General features: G+C 48.5%; 1 protein-coding gene across 3 annotated transcripts in view; it reads left to right on the top strand.

Annotated features, from left to right (window-relative positions):
- The first annotated feature begins 360 nt into the window (after positions 1 to 360).
- Positions 361 to 19,079, top strand: part of MFN2 (mitofusin 2) — a 29,404-nt gene continuing 10,685 nt past the window's right edge. The window contains exons 1-16 of one of the 3 annotated variants that reach the window (XM_084822214.1): positions 361 to 428; positions 676 to 910; positions 2,080 to 2,157; positions 2,277 to 2,389; positions 5,927 to 6,105; positions 6,529 to 6,664; positions 8,009 to 8,171; positions 8,682 to 8,806; positions 11,199 to 11,307; positions 12,004 to 12,111; positions 12,208 to 12,361; positions 13,190 to 13,257; positions 13,828 to 13,949; positions 15,028 to 15,154; positions 16,655 to 16,759; positions 18,376 to 18,478. In XM_084822214.1, coding sequence (XP_084678340.1) covers positions 5,931 to 6,105; positions 6,529 to 6,664; positions 8,009 to 8,171; positions 8,682 to 8,806; positions 11,199 to 11,307; positions 12,004 to 12,111; positions 12,208 to 12,361; positions 13,190 to 13,257; positions 13,828 to 13,949; positions 15,028 to 15,154; positions 16,655 to 16,759; positions 18,376 to 18,478 — 1,495 coding nt within the window. In that variant the 5' untranslated portion in view covers positions 361 to 428; positions 676 to 910; positions 2,080 to 2,157; positions 2,277 to 2,389; positions 5,927 to 5,930. Of the gene's footprint in view, positions 531 to 675; positions 911 to 2,079; positions 2,158 to 2,276; positions 2,390 to 5,926; positions 6,106 to 6,528; positions 6,665 to 8,008; positions 8,172 to 8,681; positions 8,807 to 11,198; positions 11,308 to 12,003; positions 12,112 to 12,207; positions 12,362 to 13,189; positions 13,258 to 13,827; positions 13,950 to 15,027; positions 15,155 to 16,654; positions 16,760 to 18,375; positions 18,479 to 19,079 lie in introns of all 3 variants that reach the window. The other 2 variants (XM_084822211.1, XM_084822213.1) reach the window with 2 other exon arrangements.

The following is a 19,079-nucleotide window of genomic DNA, read 5'->3' as shown; positions in this document are numbered from 1 at the left end:
TATGAACTTGAGCACGCTCCGGGAGAGGGCGCAGGACAGGAAGGCCTGGCGTGCTGTGGTCCATGGGGTCACGAAGAGTCGGACACGACTGAACGACTGAACAACAACAGGTCTGCTCTAGGTACACAAGAGCATGTGCAAAGTGCATTTCCTTCTACTGAGAACAATCACAACTAATCCCCCCCATGCATCACCCCACCGCATCGAGCGGAGGGCGCTTCCAGCCCCGGCACTTTTCCCCGCGATCCCAGCTGCAAACGAAAAAAGAAAGGGAGCAAAATAATGTGGCTCACTGCCAGACTTCAGCTCCCATGATGCAGCGGGGCACCGTCGCGGGGGCGGTGACGTCACCTCCGCGGCGCGCTCCTCTGACGAGCCCGGGGGTTTGGTTCCTGCTTGCAGCCGCGCAGACAAGAGGGGAGGTGAAGGTGAGAGGGGAGCGCGTGGAAGGAAGGGGCGACGCGTGTCAGTGGGTTCAGACGTTACAGGGGGCTTCTTATGTGCGGGTTATGCTTCCTTTGCGTGCTTCAGTGAGTGTGGTTCTTGGGGGAGGGGAGAGGGGGGGGAAAAGGGATTGCTCAATCACGTGTATAATGCACGTTGGGAGGGGGAGTGGAGCAAGGCGTGTCAGTCCCAGTCACGGGTGTAAGGCGTGTTCTTGTGTTGCCTTCCCAGCCAGGTGAGCCTGTGCACGTGTGCAAGGCGTGTGACCTGTTTACTTGCTACGCCCTAATCCAAAAGGTGCTGCTGCGCTGATTTCAGTGAGGCTTTTTGTCCAGGGAAGGTTTTGCCAGCTTTCCCCAGCCCAGAGGTTGTGGACTTCAACTCCCATCTGCCCCAGCCGCCAGAGCCCGGGGCCAGGTAGTCCTGGGGAGTTGTCACCCGGAACGTCTGAACAGCGCCAGGTTGGGTAAGGCTGTTTTACGTTAAGGACTTTGGTTGGGAGGAATTATCTGAAACCTGCACGGCACACAGGCAGGTTGGGTCCAGACCGAGCCATGCTTAGAGCAGACCCGCTGAAATCAATGGGACAAGGGAATCGTGGCTACTGGAAGCACCACGGATTGCGGCGGGTCTGTTCGAGGCGTGTCTCAGTCTGGATCCAACCCGGAGTGTGGCCTGTCCACCACCTGGAGATGCAAGGTGTGAGCGTACAGGCGCGTGAGGCAGGGGGTGCGGGGTGCTTGGAGGAGGTGGGTCTCTTAAGCAGGTGGTGTGTGTCTCCATCTGTACGGGCAGGGCGGAAGGCGGGGTGGGATTTGTACGTGTGGGGGGCATAGTCCCCTCGGGGTGGGTGGGGATGTGTGCATCTTTGCTCAGGTCACATGCTCAAGGCACGCCAGCAAGACCCTGGAGCGTGGACCACGCATGGGCGCAAGAAGCAGCCAAAGTATTTGATCAGATTGGGGTTAACGATGACCCATTGTGAATTACATCACTGAGACTGGTTTGCCACAAGCCGATACTTATTTCCAGAGGGGTAACCAGGTTGGTCTGTTGCAGCGAAAACAACAAAGGGTCTTCTGGCACCTTAAAGACTAACACATGTATTTTTGCATACGCTTTCGTGGACTATTGAGCTATAATCTGCAAAAGTGTATGCCGGAATAAGGCCGCAGTCCGGTGCATATTTAGACAGCAAAAAGTTCTGCAACCCACAGCATTCTCCAGCTGGCCATGGAATGGACTCTAGGGGTGCAATCCTATGCATATTCCGACAGAAGAAAGTCCTACAACCCTCCGCGTTCCCCAGTCAGCCACGCTGAGAGCTGTTGGATTTTTTTCTGTCTAAATAGGTATCAGAATGCACCCTAAATGTGCTGGTCTTTATGGTGCTACGAGGCCCTTAAGCATATACTTCGCGTGCATTCAGATTCTTCCATTTTGTTTTGTTGTGTTAATTTATTTACAGTATTTTCCCCCTGTGCTCCAGCCAAAAAAAAGGCTTGCACGGTGGCTTTCAAAGCTTAACGATGAGTCAGTTTTGCAGTAAACAGAGGGAAAGCAACGTTTGCAGGACTGTTTGGGTGGATTCATTCTTTTTTTTTCTTTTCTAATGTGTTGCAAAATTCTTCATAGGTGTCCGGTCTGGAGTGTGGAGGGAGAGAAACGGCTGAAATAGTGTGTGTTTCACAGCTGGGCTCAGTTGTGTGGGCGGTGAGCATGCAACCAGAGCTGGGTGTGTTTGGCACCATTTGTGGAAGATGTGAACGACAGCTGGAGCCAGCCATGTTCTTTCCCTAATCCTGTGCATCTTTCTCTCCTTGTGATGACAGGAGGGGAAACTGGATTTTGACCCTTGGCGGTAGCTTATTGTGTTGATCCCACTACTTGGATGAGAAGGCGCTAATCATGCTCAACTTGTGAAAACCCAGCCTGTATCTTAAAAGTAAGTTGGATAGCTAATTGGGGTGAAGTGGGGTGGCTGATAGCTTGAATACAGAAACCCCCCTCCCATTATACCAGGACAGCTAGCTTAGATATGTCTACTCCAGGGATCCCCAATGTGGCACCTATGGACACTCGTAAAACTCTCCCCCCCCTCCCCCGTTTTCTAAATATATGTATATGGATTTATATATACCCATAGCAATGAATATATATGAAATAGAAAGAATTTCCTAGCAATTATACCTAGACTTCAGCACAAGGGGACCAGCTATCCAAATGAAAATCCATTTGAAGGTGGTGTCTGTATGCCACCCATTCAAACGTTGAAAGCATTGTAAAGTCCTTGATCCGTTGCATTATCTGAGGGGGGCGTTTATCCTTCCAATGTTGTAATATCAGTCTTTCAGCCATCCAAAGGGAGCAGAGAATCCATTTATGCTGACCGTTTGTTAATTTCCATGAAGCAGGTAAATAATTTAAAAGAGCGGGTGCATCGGTGACTATTAAAACACTGTTCCAGTACAAAATGTATCTGTGTAATAACCTCCCCTCAAAAAAGGAGCAACTGCTGGACTTTGCCAAAATATGTGCATAAAAGAAGCATTAGCTGTATTGCACCGCCAGCAATTAGCTGAATTGGACAATCCCTTATTAAAGAGATGTTGCGGTGTCCAATAAACACGGAACAAATGTTTTTGCTGAATAAGACACAGCTTAAAATCCATAGACGCGACAGGTAGATGCCAAAGCGACGATCTGCTGATGAGGAATTCTGCCGTGGTGCCCACAGCGGTTTCTCAAATACCCAAATGTCCAAATGATCATTTTACAGTGGAGGTGCTGGGGATCGAACCGGGGATATTCAGCATGGAAAGTGGGCACCCTACCCCTGAGCTATGGTCCCTTGCTAGATTGTTCAGGAATCCCTTTGCTGCTGGTGTTCGTGTAGGACATTTCTGCTTTCTCCTGTGCGGAATCGAGGAAGTGGAAATGTCCGAAGCGCCATGCTGGATGAGAGCAAAGATCTGCGTCTTCCAACACTGTCCTTCCAGCAGCTTCTAGTTGGTCGCCTACAGGGCAGGACGACAATGCGATGCACCGTCTCTGTTTTTATCCCTCGTGTCTGGTATTCAGTGGTATACGGCCACTGCATCAACATTCACTTGTTCTCCTGGCTGATTGATCTACGTCCCCTCTGCAAATTGGCCAAATCCTTTTTTCAGTGTTATCTGAGTGAGCAGCTGTTGCATCTTCTGGAAATTAATACATTTATATGTGGGTTTAATGAGAAACAAGAAAGAGAGAGAGAGAAGATAAAAAGTATTTTAAATACTTAAGGGCCGACACCACTGTGTTAACATGTCGAAAAACAAAACGGTTGGTTGGTCATATTTCTATACTTCAGGGGTGGGTATAGAAATCTGCCCCATTCCCCTGGCCTGCCCCCTTTCCCCAAACTGCCTATCGTGTGGTGTTTTCTTGGCTTTTGTGCAGGTTTTCTCCCATTCTGAAATGCCTCTTCTAAGGCTCAGTGACTGGCAGGAAGAGCTTGAAGCTAATTTAGGGTGGTATTTTTTGTATTTTTGTCTCCACCTCCTTTTGCCTATGGCCCTTCCCGCCCCTGGAATGCCCTGCCCCCGCGAGCTTCTCTGAAACGGGATTCGGCCCTCCGGGTGAAAGAAGTTCCTCACCCCAGCTGTACCGTCTTTCTGAAACCAACCAAGGCGGTTCACAAAACTGTTCCGAAAATAAAAACCCATAATCGGTTAAAAACATAGTCAAACATTAAAACTGACCGGAAAAACAATAACCGATTGGTTTTTAAACAACCATTTAAAAAGCTGAGTTAAAAAGATGTGTTTGGACCCCCTTTTCAAATGCAGAGAGAGTGGGGACATTTTTGAGAGCTAGTTCTGACTTCCTGAGGCCCTTGAAATGTTGTGCTCCACCACTACTTATTATTATTAATATCAATATTATATAATAATAATTTCATTTCTATACCTCCCAATAGCCAAAGCTCTCCGGGCAGTTCACAACAATTCAACATAAGAACATCAGAAGAGCCCTGCTGGATCAGACCAAGGGTCCATCTAGTCCAGCATTCTGTTCACACAGTGGCCAACCAGCTGCCCACGGGAAACCCCCCAAGTAGGACATGAGTGCAACAGCACCCTCCCACCCATGTTCCCCAGCAACTGGTGTGCACAGGCACACCGCCTCTGATACCAGAGGTAGCATAGAGCCATGAAGACTACTAGCCATTGACTACTAGAGAGACAACTTAACTTTGTCTCCCTCCCTGGAGGAAAACAAGTCACGTAAAAAGGTGCTCAGTTCCATTTGTCAGCCTTGGCTCAGTTGTGCTAAACTTGGAAGCACTTAACAAAAGCAACTTTCTCTGCTTTTCCTGAATCCCTTGGCCTGAATTGTGTGCTCTGGGGTTGTCCTGCATCAGCCGTAATCGGACAGGTGAAAGCCGGATTGCAGTGTCTTGTCAATTTCCTCTTGTGAAAGTGACGTGGCTTTCATGGGTGGGATGGGAAAAGCGATTAAAAATAAAACTTCAGCTAATGTTTGAATACTTTCAAACTAGGGATGATTTAAATAGCTGGTTAAGAAATCAGGAGGGAGGATTAAGACAACTAAATACATTTGAGAAGATAATGTGGGACAAACCAAAAAATCTACCAAATTATAATTGATATATTACCAATTATAATTGATATACTATATATTTCTATAGTTTGCCTTCTTTTTTCTTTCCTTTTTTAAAAGTAGGGGTGCAGAGCCTTCCCAATCTGGCTCTTCAGGGTTCTTACCCCCTCTCCCAGACCACTGATCATTTGGTGGTTTCCTGGCTTTTGTGCAGTGTGTCCTGTCCTGTCCCATCCCGTCCCGTCCCTCCCGCTTCTTACAGGTTGAAATGCCTCTCCAAAGGCATAGTTACTGGCAGTTAGAGCTTTAAGTGAAAATATGCTCATAGATTTTGTCCTTGCCCTTTTTGCCTTCAGGCCCAGCTGGAACGCAGCCCCCGAGAGCTTTTTCAGAATGGAATTTGACCCTCCGGGCCTGAGGTTCTACACCCCTGCTTTTAAAAAAAGGAAGCAGTCTATGGTAGTATATTCAACACCCCTGTTTTAAAGGATTAAGAAAGAAATATTTATTCTTGATTTAAAGTATTTTTATCCTACTCCTCAGCCAAGAAAGGTTCCCGGCGTGGCTTATTAATCAGTCATTAAAAAGAAAGACAGTCCCTGACACAACATACAAGGAAAAAGGGATGGGGAGGGAAGAAGAAAAAAATCAAGTAGATTTTCTGCAGAGCTCGTGAAATAGCCCTGCTTCCCCTCTGATCTCCGGGGGGTGGGGTGCAGTCCAACCAGAGCAGGCCCTGATGTTCCCTTGGCCTGCTAAATTCATGGAGGAGGCTCTTTCTCAAAGCCTAACACCAAACCTTTGCCGTTATCAAAACAAGCCTGTTTATCCACTTGACTATGGTTCATTCTTTCTTTCTTTCTTTGCCCTCCTCTAGCGCAATGTCCCTATTGTTCACCCGCTCCAAGTCCATTGTTGCCACCAAAAAGGACAAAAGACACATGGCGGAAGTCAACGCCTCCCCCCTCAAGCACTTTGTCACCGCCAAGAAGAAGATCAATGGCATCTTTGAACAGCTGGCCGCCTACATCCAGGAGAGCACAACATTCCTGGAAGGTGAGTCGGTCTCATGTTTCACAACTCGCCTGCTCACCATCCACGAGAAGGGTGGGTGGACAAAGAAGAAATCGCTCACTCCCCCATCAGCTCACTTGGTAGAAGGCTTTTTTTTTTTTTTTCCCAGCTCACTTTTTGCTGGTTTCCGTTGCGGTGTTTATTGCTGGCTTTGTTGCGGTGTTTATTGCTGGCTTTGTTGTGGTGTTTATTGCTGGCTTTGTTGCGGTGTTTATTGTTTTAATCCCGGTTAATATTGTATTGCTTTTCTCTGTTTAGTTGTTGTATGTCGCCTTGGGAGGGCTTCTGCCCTGAAAGGTGGCCGAGAAATATTTTAAATAATTAAATAATGCAGAGTGAGCACCCTGCTGCTGAGCGCTGGCCCCCTTCCCTGTGGCCTGAGTCTGGTTTCCTTTTGGCTTTCAGAGACGCACAAGAACGTGGAGCTGGACCCTGTCACCACGGAGGAGCAGGTGCTGGAAGTCAAGGGCTACCTGTCCAAGGTCAGCGGCATCAGCGAGGTTCTGGCACGGAGGCACATGAAGGTGGCGTTTTTTGGGCGGTGAGTTGGACACCAGGCAGGGATTCCGTGCCTGCCTGCCTGCCTGTTTGATAAGGAATTTGGCACCGGGGAAGGGGCATTGGCAGCCCCTTAGCGTTTGCTTGTTTGCCTTTGGCCCAGATACCCAGATGACAGGCATGGTGTCTGCCAACAGATGCCCACCCGGTTAAGTCACTCCCTCGTTTTATTCTCGGCTGGAAAATTTAACTAGTGCACATCGCGGGGTGAATGCCACACTAGGACACACACACATCCAAAGCGCAAATCCCCACTTAGTCTGAAAAGCCAACTAAGCCTGACTTGCCAACCCCGTGGCCTCCAGATGTCTTGGACTACAGCTCCCATCATCCCTTGGCCATCATATGGCCGTGTGAACTTAGGGATTTTATTATATTTAGTGGTATATAAATATCACAAATAAATACGGTCTTGGGAAAGTCTGATGCGGGCTTTGTTTTTTGGGGGGGGTTGCAAGTTGCACAAATGCAGGAGCATTTTCCCCCCTGAAATTAATTAATTACATGTGTTTCTTTATTACATTTCTACCTCACCGCTTTTCCTCTTGCAAGGAATTCAGGGCAGCATACATGGCCCCCCTCCTCTCCCCTTTACCCTCACAACAACCCTGTGAGGTAGGTGAGGCTGAGAGTCAGTGACTGGCTCAAAGTCACCCAGTGAACTTCATGGCTGAGTGGGGACTAGAACCCGGATCTCCTGAGTCCCCGTCCAGCATTCTAACCACTATGCCACACAGTTCTTCTTTTAAAAAAGAAGCAAAAGAAGCTGGATGAGAAAGCATCCTGTAAAGCTGCTAGTTCAGCTCGGGTTCAGCCCTGTCCAGCACAGGTTGAATACCACTTCCGTGGTCCCTGCAACCAGCACCTCTGTCTTGTTTAGTTTAATCTTTAAATTAAGCAACTCTTTCCAATAGAAACCCACACACACACTGGCAAAGTACCAAAGCAACCAAGCATGTGTTATGTCCCCTCGCTTCCCATCACCAAGTGTTCCTTGCTGTGGTTTATTTTAAAGCATCATCGGCACGTATGGCTACACAGAAGCAGGATGACAGGGGATGCAGGGTCAATTTACCAGCCCTGCTGAAAGATGATCTTTTTTCCCCCTCTTCCCTCCCCTTCCCTTCTTCCTCATGTGTCATGTCTTTTTCGTTTGTCAGCCTGCAAAGCACGGATTGCTTTGTTTTTACTGATTGCATGTAAGCTGTTACAGGCACCTCTTTGAGCTGAGGAGCGAGAGTTATTAAGTAATAATAAATTTACTGTGTGCAAGATGACAGGGTTTCTCTCCACTGAGGAACTGACAGCATCTTGTGTCGCTCTCTAGGACAAGTAACGGGAAGAGCACCGTGATCAACGCCATGCTGTGGGATAAAGTCCTCCCCTCTGGTATCGGGCACACCACAAACTGCTTTCTGCGCGTGGAGGGGACGGAAGGCCATGATGCCTTCCTACTCACTGAGGGATCCGAGGAGAAGAAGAGCGTCAAGGTAAGTGCGCCCGATTGGCAAATGGGAAACAAGCTTTGCATGTTGTTTTGACGGGGGGAGAAGAACAATTCCCTGTTTGCTTAACAGGGGTGGTGAATCTCAGGCCTGGAGGCCAACTCTAGGATCCCAATTCATCTCTCTGGGGGGCCCCAGTGGCTCCACCCCTTTCCCAAGCTCCACCCCCTTTCTCCCAACCACCAATCGTTTGATGGTTTCCCAGCTTTTGTGCAGTTTTTTCCCATTCTCAAAGGGTGAAATGCCTCCCCTAAGGCTTAGTTCCTGGCGGTAAGAGCTTTCAGCTAAAACATGCTGGGGGGGTGGGGTCGATTTCTGGCCCCTCCCCCTTTTCCTTTGGCACCGCCCACTGCTGGAATGTAGCCCCCGAGAGCTGCTCCAAAATGAAATCCAGCCCTCGGGCTGGAAGATGTTCAGCACCCCTGCTCTTACCCATTTTAAACTCCAGTCGTTGAAAAACGCCTTCTCTCCTCCCCATTTGGTCTTCTGCAACAGACAGTCAACCAGCTGGCTCACGCCCTCCACCAGGACGAGCTCTTGACCGCCGGTGGCCTGGTCAGTGTCATGTGGCCAAACTCCAAGTGCCCGCTCCTCAAGGACGACCTGGTTCTGATGGACAGGTGAGCAATGCCTCTCCCATTTATCTCTCCTTTTGAATTCATTTTTATTGTAAATTTCAACAAAGCAAAACAGATCATAAAAAAGAAAATTGATACTTTTAACGCATGTAGTTACACCATTTGTCTCTGAACCTGGGCTGGGGACAATCCAGAAGCCAACTGTGGAAAAGTTCAGTTTATTGCTCGATAGCTAACTGGGCTTTTTAGTATTACATTTATATCCCACCCTTTCTTCTTGCAAGGAACCCGAGGTGGCTTTACATGATCATCGTCCTCTCCATTTTATTTTCACAACAACCCTCTGAGGTAGGCTAGGCTGAGAGTCAGTGCCTGGCCCAAAGTCCCCCGGTGAGCTTCATGGCCAAGTGGGGGCTAGAACTCGGATCTCCCCGCTCCCAGCACAACACTGACCACTACACCATGCTGTCCTTTGCATCTACGTCAGACTAAGAACACATAATAAGAAAAATACAGAGTGTCAGCATACAAGAAAATCAAACTAAGCATAAGAAGAAGAGAAGAAATAGTTTAACAGTCAGCAACTGTGTTGTATACTTAAATTATTAGATTAATTAAAATAGCTCACCAACCTGTATTATCTGTTGAGATTTTGTTTAAAAAGTCCTCTTCCCTACAGGTAGCTTAACAAACTTAACAGTGTGGCATGTCGCAAAATGCTGTGAGCACATGACATTATTTATGTATTATTGTATTTTTAATCTGTCCAGTATTCTGCCCCATAACCAGAGTTCTCTGGGTGGATTACAAACAGTTAAACAGACTAAAATGGCATATGAAAATGACACAGCACTGCCGAGGGGATTTTTTGTTAGTTTTTTTGGAAACCCCTTCTTCATTTTGGTATGTGCCCAGCTGTTCATCTTAGCGGGAATTAATTCATAACCAGATGCTAAATTCTCCAGTGTGCTAATTGAGGCTATCTTAGCTTATTTCCGTGGGCGAGTTGCATAATCGCTTTAACTCCATGCTTCTTTTTAAAGGCTGTCCTTCTTAAAACTCTGTGCCTTTTTGATGTGGCACACCTCACATCCCGGTACTGAAATCTTGCTACGCTAATAATTTGCTGCTTTGTGTTTTTAGAATTTATGTATGCGTTATTACATTTTCATTTATTACATTTCTATACCGCCCAATAGCCGAAATTCTCTGGGCGGTTTACAAAGATTTAAACCTTAAATACATTATAAAAACCATTTAAATACAAATTTACATTTATCTTCAATTTATATCCTGCCTTTTTTTTCCCTCTTGCAAACTGGTGTACATGGGTCCTCCTCTGTTTTATCTTTCCAGGGACCCTGTGAGGTAGGCTAGGCTGAGAGTCAGTGACTGGCCCAAAGTCACCCAAGTGAGCTTCATGGCTGAGCAGGGACTAGAACCCAGATCTCCCGAGGCCCAGTCCACTGCTCTAGTCACTACACCACGCTGGCTTTCTTTCTTCCAGAATAGATCAAATAGGTTGTTGGAGGAAAAACCAAATTTCCTATGGGAATCTGTGAAATTTTCTTTTTCCTGCAGCTGCCTCTGCTGCATGGAAACGAAACCAAAATGATAAAGGGGAGTTGGGAGCATCTTCTCTACAGGGAAAAGCGAAAGAGTTTGGAGCTTTTTAAGGGAAAAAATGGCGGGTGGGAAATGTGGGGTGTTACATGAGAAAAACTCGTGAAATTTTGCATGGTATGTAAACAGTAGATCGATATTTTTTTCTCCCTCTCATAACTTCAGGACACCCAATGCAATTGATTGGCCATAGATTCATAGTTTCTTCACACAGTATAGAATTAATATATGGAACGCACCGCCACAAGATGTATTTATTCCATTTCTGTACTGCCCAATAACCGAAGCCAAGCTGTGATGGCCACTAATTCCGATGGCTTTGAAAGGGGATTAAAAAAAATCCGGAGGAGGAGGAGGCGTAAAGGTCTAGATCAACATTTTTGGGTCAGTGGGCACATTTGGAATTGTGGGCATTCTCACAAAAGGGCTGCCATGGTGAGCGTGGCCAGGCACACAATCCCCAGAAGGTGAGGCTCCAAAACAAGTAACATGGCCAAGAAACAGGACAAGGCAGAGTTAGGATCTGAGCCCCAAATGCCATAGCACATCTTTGCCCTATATGGGGCCTGGAGATAACTTTGGAAATAAAGGAGGACAGGACTTCGCTTTGCAGCGTGCCAGCCTGACCGTTATAAAAATTCTAAAGGACGTTTTTTTACAAATCCAGAGGGGCGGAGAGCCTGGCATCTGCCAAGAGGGGTGTCCAGGGAGACCCTGGTACTGGGGAGGGGGGCAGTTATTTGAGAGGAGAGGACCATTTCCGCGAGAAGTCTGCAAACCCTTCTTTCTCCACCTCTCCGTACGTCTCTAGCCCCGGAATTGACGTCACGACCGAACTGGACAGCTGGATCGACAAGTTCTGCTTGGATGCTGATGTGTTTGTGTTGGTGGCCAACTCTGAGTCGACACTGATGCAAACGGTAGCGTCCCTTCTCCTGTCGGCCAGCCCCAGCTTTGCGCCTGACCTAGGCCCTTGTGAGGGTGGGCAGAGCTGTACTCAGGCCGCAATGGGGTCACGAGACCTACAGGGTGGGTCGTTTTGGAGCCAGGCCTCCGAGGGGCAGGGGAACCTCTTTCAGCCCTCAGGGGCCGACTTCAGTTTCCAAAAAGCTCTCGGGCGCCACGTTCCGGTAGTGGGTGGAGCTGGAGGCCAAAGGGATGGGACAAAAATAGAAAAAACACTGGCATGTTATCGCTTATGGCTGTTACTGCCAGTCTCTGTGCTGATAAAGCCTGGATTTTGCAACCTGCGTGCATTTAACCACGTAGAGTCAATTTGTGTGATTTCTCTTACGTATTGTCAAGCTTCTCCTCAGCTAAAATGGCTCTTAGGACTTCCAGATTCCCGGGCTCTTTTATACATCCCTCTAGGACCCGCCTCTCTGCCCCATCCAATTGCTTTGATTGTGGGTGTGGCCACCTCTCCTGCCTTTAACTCCCGAGTTGCTGGCCAGACAGACTTGTTTCTCCAAGTCGCAGGAGCCTGCCGTGAGTTGCATCGGATGTGTGCAACTCTTTACGGTGCTCCCTGATGGGAGAGATAAGACAAGGGACACACGACTGGGCTCTGAGCAGCACTTCCGCATTGAACCCGTGGTTTCGGTCCCTGTTTCCAGGAGAAGCAGTTCTTCCATAAAGTGAACGCCCGGCTATCTCGGCCCAACATTTTCATCTTGAATAACCGCTGGGACGCCTCAGCCTCCGAACCGGAGTATATGGAAGAGGTGAGTGGTTCGGGGACGTCCTGGAAGGAGAACGGACAGGAAAGGAAATGTCGTTTTAGGAATCCTCTTCTTCCTTTTTTCCCCTTCCTCTTTTAGGTTCGCCGCCAACACATGGAACGGTGCACCAGCTTCCTGGTGGACGAGTTAGGAGTGGTGGATCGGGCCCAGGCCGGAGACCGGATCTTCTTCGTCTCCGCCAAGGAAGTCTTGAGTGCCAGGATCCAGAAAGCTCAGGGGATGCCTGAAGGAGGTGAGGGACAACTTTGTACTCAGCCTAGCTCAGTACTTTCTGTAAAGAAAGGGATGTCCCCAGCCTCTCTTCTTGGAAGCAGCAGCCGCGCCATTCTCTCTGTCCTGGCCTGCAAATTTATCTATTTATTTATTGCATTTCTATCCCACCTTTCTTCCACTGAGGAGGCCAAGCTGGCCTATATAGTCTTCCTCCTTCCCCTCCTAAGGTTTCGTTGCTGACATTAGAAGCTTTAAGCTAAAATATGCTGGCATTTTTTTGTATCTTGGTCCTGCCCCTTTTGCCTTTGGCCCCACCCACCACTGGAATGTGGCCCCAGAGGGCTTCAGGTATAAAGGGAGAGCTCTTAAGTCAGAAGGACCCCAAGAACAGGAAGAGGGGCAACATGTCTCTCTTGAGAGACCTATGGGAAAGAGAACAAAAAGAGAGCCATACTCATCTTTCTCAGGAAGCAGTTCCACAGTATGGGGGCTGCCACCAAAAAGGCCCTGCTGACCTTTCCTCTGCGCAAGATGGCATTGGTATCAATGGCTCACTTGTAGATCTGTTGTTTTACACCTGTTACTGTATTTTAAACCTTTGCATTGCTGCTGCTTTTTATTTTGGTTTTTACTTCTATTTTATACTATAGTTTTACACTTTTGTAGTGTATCTTATTTTGTATTTTATGGTTTTAAGTGTTGTTACCTGTCAAGAGAGCTTTGGCTGTTGGGCGGTCTAGAAATGTAATAAATAAAATAGATAATAAAAATAAATGGCTCATGGGGTGGTGGCAGGAGTGAAAATGTCAGCAGAAGTAAGGTGGTTTTTGATGCCTTTTCTTCCTAGGCGGGGCCCTGGCAGAAGGTTTCCAAGTGAGGATGTTCGAGTTCCAGAACTTTGAGAGACGATTTGAGGCAAGTGCGATTGTCTGCCATGAAAGAAGGCGGCTTTATAAATCGATTGTAATTTATAAAGCCATTGGTGGTAGAAAGGCGGAGTACAAGTCAAAGAAAGAAATCCTGGCTTCTCAAATTGGGCTCTGTCTATTCCTGTAAGAAAGGGTTCCTCCCCACATCCCCTCCTTGAACTAAAAAATCACTGGAGCTTCTTCGTTTCCAAAATTTGAGACAAGGAACTTTATGGTGTTAAGGTAGCAGAGTTTGTGATCCAGGATTTTGTTTTCTGGACTGTGCAGATGTTTGAACTGGGTTTGGAATGCAGCATCCTGAGACTTTCTATTGTGTTTTTTAAAAAAAATCAAGTTGCTAGTCTTCAAGGTCAAAAGTATATGGGCAATGCCAATTGAAATATTTCGGAGCTTGACATGGGGCTACTGAGCAGGGCTTCCAGGGGCCCTCCCCATTGATGAGCAGAAGCAGATGACGCAAAACAACCGAATGTATATGTGAAACTTAATTTAATTTGTAAAATGCCACACCGCCTGCAGAGTTGAACCCCCCACTCCACCCGCTGTGTTTTTGCAGGAATGCATCTCGCAGTCCGCAGTGAAGACAAAGTTTGAGCAGCACACAGTCAGAGCAAAGCAGATCGCGGAAGAGGTCCGGCGCATCATGGATTCGGTGCATGTCGCAGCGCAAGAGCAGAGGTGAGCAGCTGTAGACGTTCCAGCCGGAGATGGGCGCTGAATTTCCTAGAGAAGATGGGAAGGGGGTGTGGGGTGGGAAAGGGACACAGCAGATTTTGGGCCCAGGATTCTCATGCTGGTAACGGAATGTTTGGACACGTGTCCCCATGCCCTTGTTGAACAAAATAAAACTGTTTGTCTCCATGAATAAGTTCAGCACCAAAAGACTGATTGAGGCCTGCCCTGGCTTAAGGGCTGGCTGAGGCCTGTCACCTGTTTCATCCAGTGTGCTCATTTACACAGAAAGGGGAACTTGCTGCTGGGCTAGGTGCATAGTAGCAGTTCCCCAAACCATTTTGGGGGTCACTAAATTTTGCTGTTCAGCAGCCCCCTTCATCTCTTCCGTATAAAGCTGTTACATGCACGCACACCTGACCCCAATATTGCCTGTTTGCTTGCATCTAACAGCCTGGCGTAGCTGCGACTACTTTCTACCCTAGATAAGGGAAACAGCTGGAGATGGCCTGCTGATCTCCAGTTTTCCAGCTAATGCAAGAACTTGTTTTATTTACAGTATTCCCCCCTTCCCCGAAAGCTCACCAAGCAGCCTACAAACATTAGTATTTTTTTCCATTTCATTTATTACATTTCTGTACCTCCCAGTAGCCAAAGCTGACTGGGCTGTTTACAGAGATAAAAACCTTAAAAATACAATATTGTACATAATATTAAAAAACGTTTTTATGTAAACAGACAGCGTGCATGCACATGCACGTGCATATATCTAAGCAATTTAACAATGAACAATATGACATCCAGGGCTTGAGTTAAAAACCTCAGGATTACAATTGAAAAGGGACGACACAAAAGGAAAAGGGATTGGGAGGGAGGAGGAAAAAAAGCAAACCCCGGGCACCAGTTCTTCATTTCAGAAGTTCTTATAGGTGTTCGTTCTGGCAGGGAAGGGCAAAAGCAAGCTCCCTGCAGCTGTTCCTTCTCTGGCTGATGTATGGAGCCAAGCTGGTCTCCCTCTTGGACACACACTGCATTTTTCCCACTTTTTTTTTCCTTCCCGAGACATGCATTGTCTTTCCTCTAGGATTTACTGCCTTGAGATGCGGGAGGATCGGCAGGAGTGCCTGGGGTTCATAGACAAACAGCTGGACCTGCTCACTCACAACTACAAGTTGAAAATCAAAGAGATCACGGAAGAAGTGGAGAGGCAGGTGAGGAGGGGTGGCTGGACCAAAGCGGGAGCCAAGATCCGGAAAGTTTCCATCGGGAGCAGTCCCAGGTGGGAGAATCAAAATGGGAGCTGGACGCTGCTTGGGGAGTCTCTGTGCAGTGCTCTTTCCTGAAGCCTCAACAGATAGGAAGGGATATTTCTAAAGAACCCAGCAATCCTCTCGTATGTACATATGCACAGATGTATATTTTATTATGCATTTAAAGTCTTTTTATCCCATTCCTAAGCCAAAAAGTATCCTAGAGCAGCTTGTATGAAATTAGTATAACAAAACAGTCCCTACTCCTGCAGGCTTATACTCTAAAAAGACACAACACAAAAGGGGGGGGAAGCAAGTGGTCTTTCAGCAGGGACTCCCGCGTCCCCTTCCCAGCTCCCGCGTCCCCTTCCCAGCTCCCTCAGTGGAGCCTGAGGAGAGAAGCTGAAATATGTAGGCAGCGCCGGATGGACATCTTACAAGCCAGAGGCAGATGAATAAGCGTGTGGGGAGGTAGGTTTTCAGCACTGCTGAGCAGTGGCACCGTTGGGTCAGGACTTTGGGGAAAGATCTAGGGGGGCCCCATCCACAGACTGAGCAGGAAGGCCCCCAAACGCAGCCAGGCTTGAAGTGAGTGAATTTAATACACCTGACCAAACATGCATGACATAAATACATTCCAAAGTAAGCCAGACAACAGTAAAGAGGAACGGGAAGACACAGCACAGCAGTGGTGTTTGGATGCCAGTGGGAACCTCTGCCGCATCCTGGGCATTTATAGGATTTCTCCCCATGTGCATTTTCTGTTGGGTTCCTAACATTTGCTCAGAAAGGCTTCTGTGTAATGACTGGTTATATGTTTCTCATGCATACGGATCCTTTTGATACGGAGATCGCGATCGGACATCTGCCTTCTCCCAACCTTGTGTTCTCCAGATGTTTCGGACTGCAACCACTGCCCCGACCATCAGCCGTGCTGGCTGGGGCTGTTAGGAGTTGTAGTCCAAGATGTCTGCGGGCTACCAGGTTGCGGGAGGGACCGACAACGAGATCTGCTTCTCATGGTTCCAGCCAGCCTATCCGCCAAGAGGGCGCTCTTCTCCCCTGCGGCCATTTTTCTTTCTCGAGTTGTTGCGCCCTGTTCCATGGTTTCTGAGCAGGCTCACGGTTGATCTTCGCTGGGCTTCTTGTGGCGCAGAGTTGTCCCATCTCTTTCTTTAAAGAAAAACTTTTGTCATTGGGGTTCCCTGCGCTGGCTGACGCTCCTCTTTATTTCTCAGTGGCCCCGTTTTTGGCTCTATTTCTGTCTGCACTCACCACCCTAGCTTGCTGTTAGAAGAACTGCTGCCTACACACGTTTCTTTAATTTTGTGTTGGTTCCGCTCTTCTGTATCCAGAGAGCAGGTGTTAGACTCGCTCGCACTTTTGAGCACCAAGGGAACGCAGCCCTGGCCCCGATCCTTTGGCCTCGCCTGCCTGCCTGACCCATGCTTGACATTCCAGGTGTCGAATGCGATGGCGGAGGAGATCAGACGGCTCTCTGTGTTGGTGGATGACTTCCAGTTGGATTTCCACCCGTCTCAGGTGGTCATAAAAGTGTATAAGAATGTAAGTAATAGCTAGAGGCTGGCTGGTTCTCTTCCTACATAACATTTTATTTTATTTTTTTATTTATAATCAACTTTATACCCTGCCTTTCCTCTCCTTGCAAGGAACCCAAGGTGGCTTTCATGGTCCTCCTTCTCTCTATTTTATCCTCACAACAACCCTGGGAGGTAGACTAGGCTGAGAGTCAGCGACTGGTCCACATTCATCCATTGAGTTTCATGGCTTAGTGGGGACTAGAACCCAAGTCTCCTCAGTTATGATCCGAGATCCTAGGTTCGATCCCTGGCATCTCCAGGTAGGGCTATGAATGAATCCTGCCTGAAACACTGAAGAGATGCTGCTGGTCAGTGTAATCCAGGCTGCGCTAGACGGACAAAGGGTCTGACTTGATAAGGCCACTTCCTATGTTCTAATTTAAATGAGCTCTTTGATCAGAATGATGAGGACTAGAATCTTACTTGGTTTTTAGGGGAAAGCTTATAGCTCAGTGGTAGAGCCCCTGTTTAGCGTGCAGAAGCTCCCAAGTTCAATCCCCTATCTCTTGGTAGGGTTGGGGATGAATCTTGCCTGAAACCCTGGCGACCCGGTGCCCATCAGTGTAGCCCAGTCTTATAGCCCAGATGTTTTGGACGACAGCTCCCAGCACTCCTGGCCCATTGTCCATGCTAGCGGGGGCTGATGGGAGCTGACGTCCAAAGCAGCTGGATGGTGGCAAGGTGGGGTAAACGATACTGAGCCACATGGACCTGTGGTCTGCCTCTGTATAAGGCAGCTTCCTGTGACGTCAGCCCACCTGGTTTGATCTTTCACGTTCCGTCTTTCACCCTCTTCTCACGCTCTCTTCCGTAGCACCCCGATGTCAAGGGCTCCTTGGAGGCCTCTCTCAGTCTAATCTAGTAGCCTAGTCCAGACACAGACAAAGGGATTCTTTTCAAAGCTTTATTCCTCTTTTACAACTTAACAACTCTACCGTTAGCAACTAGATATGAGCAGCAGAGTACCTATGCCCTACGTTGGAACAGTTGGTCCCCGTTTGAAAGGGAATTACTGGCAGACCCCTGAACTTAAGGACTAGGGAGAGTCCCTCCCCTTTTCCCTTGGATCCTCTGGGCGCAGCCGTTGTTTGCGCGCCAGCTGGGCACCACGCCTCCTTTCTGCGCCCTCCATTTGGCGCCACTCTCTGTGTCGGCGTCGTGCGTCCACCAAATCTGCTTCCCGCGCTCTGTCACTCCCTGGACTGCTATCTAAGCTAGGAATGCTGGTGGGAGGAATCTCCGTCAGCTTTTGGCCCTGGGAAAGAGGAGCGCGCTCCTCTCCCAGGAGCGGCTCCTCTTCTTCAGAATCAGAACTACTCTGGGATTCTATGGGCTCAGTGTCCACCCTGACACCCGATGTCAGTAGAGCAGTGAATCCACTCCAGGTTTCAGTCAGAACTCTAAAGTTGCTTTGCCCCTTGGAGAGCGCCTTCAAAGTTCCGGCGGAAACCCGGAGCGGATCCACCGCCCCGCTGACATCGGTGCCACCAGCCCCCCCTGACCCCGACAATAGGGTTGCAGGCGTTCGGGTACACAGGACAAACCCCGAAGCCCACTCGAGCCCCGTCCCGTCTTTTCCAGGAGCTGCACCGCCATATTGAGGAAGGCCTGGGCCGGAACATGTCGGATCGCTGCTCCAGTGCCATCGCCACGTCCCTGCAGACGATGCAGCAGGAGATGATAGGTGAGTGCCTGCGGGAAGGGAGCAGCCTCTCTTGCGCGGCTAGGGCCCGTGTGGGCCATTCTGGGCTGCTCTCCCTCTACCATCAGCAACCACTAGTGTGGAAATGGATTCGTTGCAGCTGCAGTGGTTGGGGGAGAAATGAATATTGAGTTCAGTAGCACCATCCTTTTTCTCCCTTACTGTCGCGTAGGACTGGAACCCCCTCCAAAACCTGCTCCCTGAAATAGCTCCAAGCTTTTCCCCCTGCTGCCCGTTATGCCCGGAGCTCCCAGAGCTCTGTAAAATTTATGTATTGATTATACCTCTGTGCCGCCCAATAGCCGAAGCTCTCTGGGCACTTCACACAAAAAATGGCTTCATAAATGGCTCTGACGTTTCCCCCCTGCTGCCCCTTATGCCTGGAGCTCCCTCTCAGAGCTCTGTCAATGACTCCAGCCTTTTTCCCTTGTTTCACCTTATGCTGGAGCTCCCTCTGTGCGGGATCTAGAGCACAGGATGCTAACGCCACGTCCCTGACAGGTGGCCGCCCAGTCACTGCTTAAATACTGTGCTATACAGTGGTGTAGTGGAACCGGAACTCACAGGGACACGGTGCCAACAC

The sequence above is a fragment of the Heloderma suspectum genome, chromosome 15 (assembly GCF_057233095.1).
Source record: "Heloderma suspectum isolate Gila_16-S chromosome 15, 16-S_ref, whole genome shotgun sequence".
Taxonomy (NCBI): Eukaryota; Metazoa; Chordata; class Lepidosauria; order Squamata; family Helodermatidae; genus Heloderma; species Heloderma suspectum.
The sequence above is the reverse complement of the archived record's forward strand: the minus strand, read 5'-3'. Positions and strand labels throughout refer to the sequence as shown.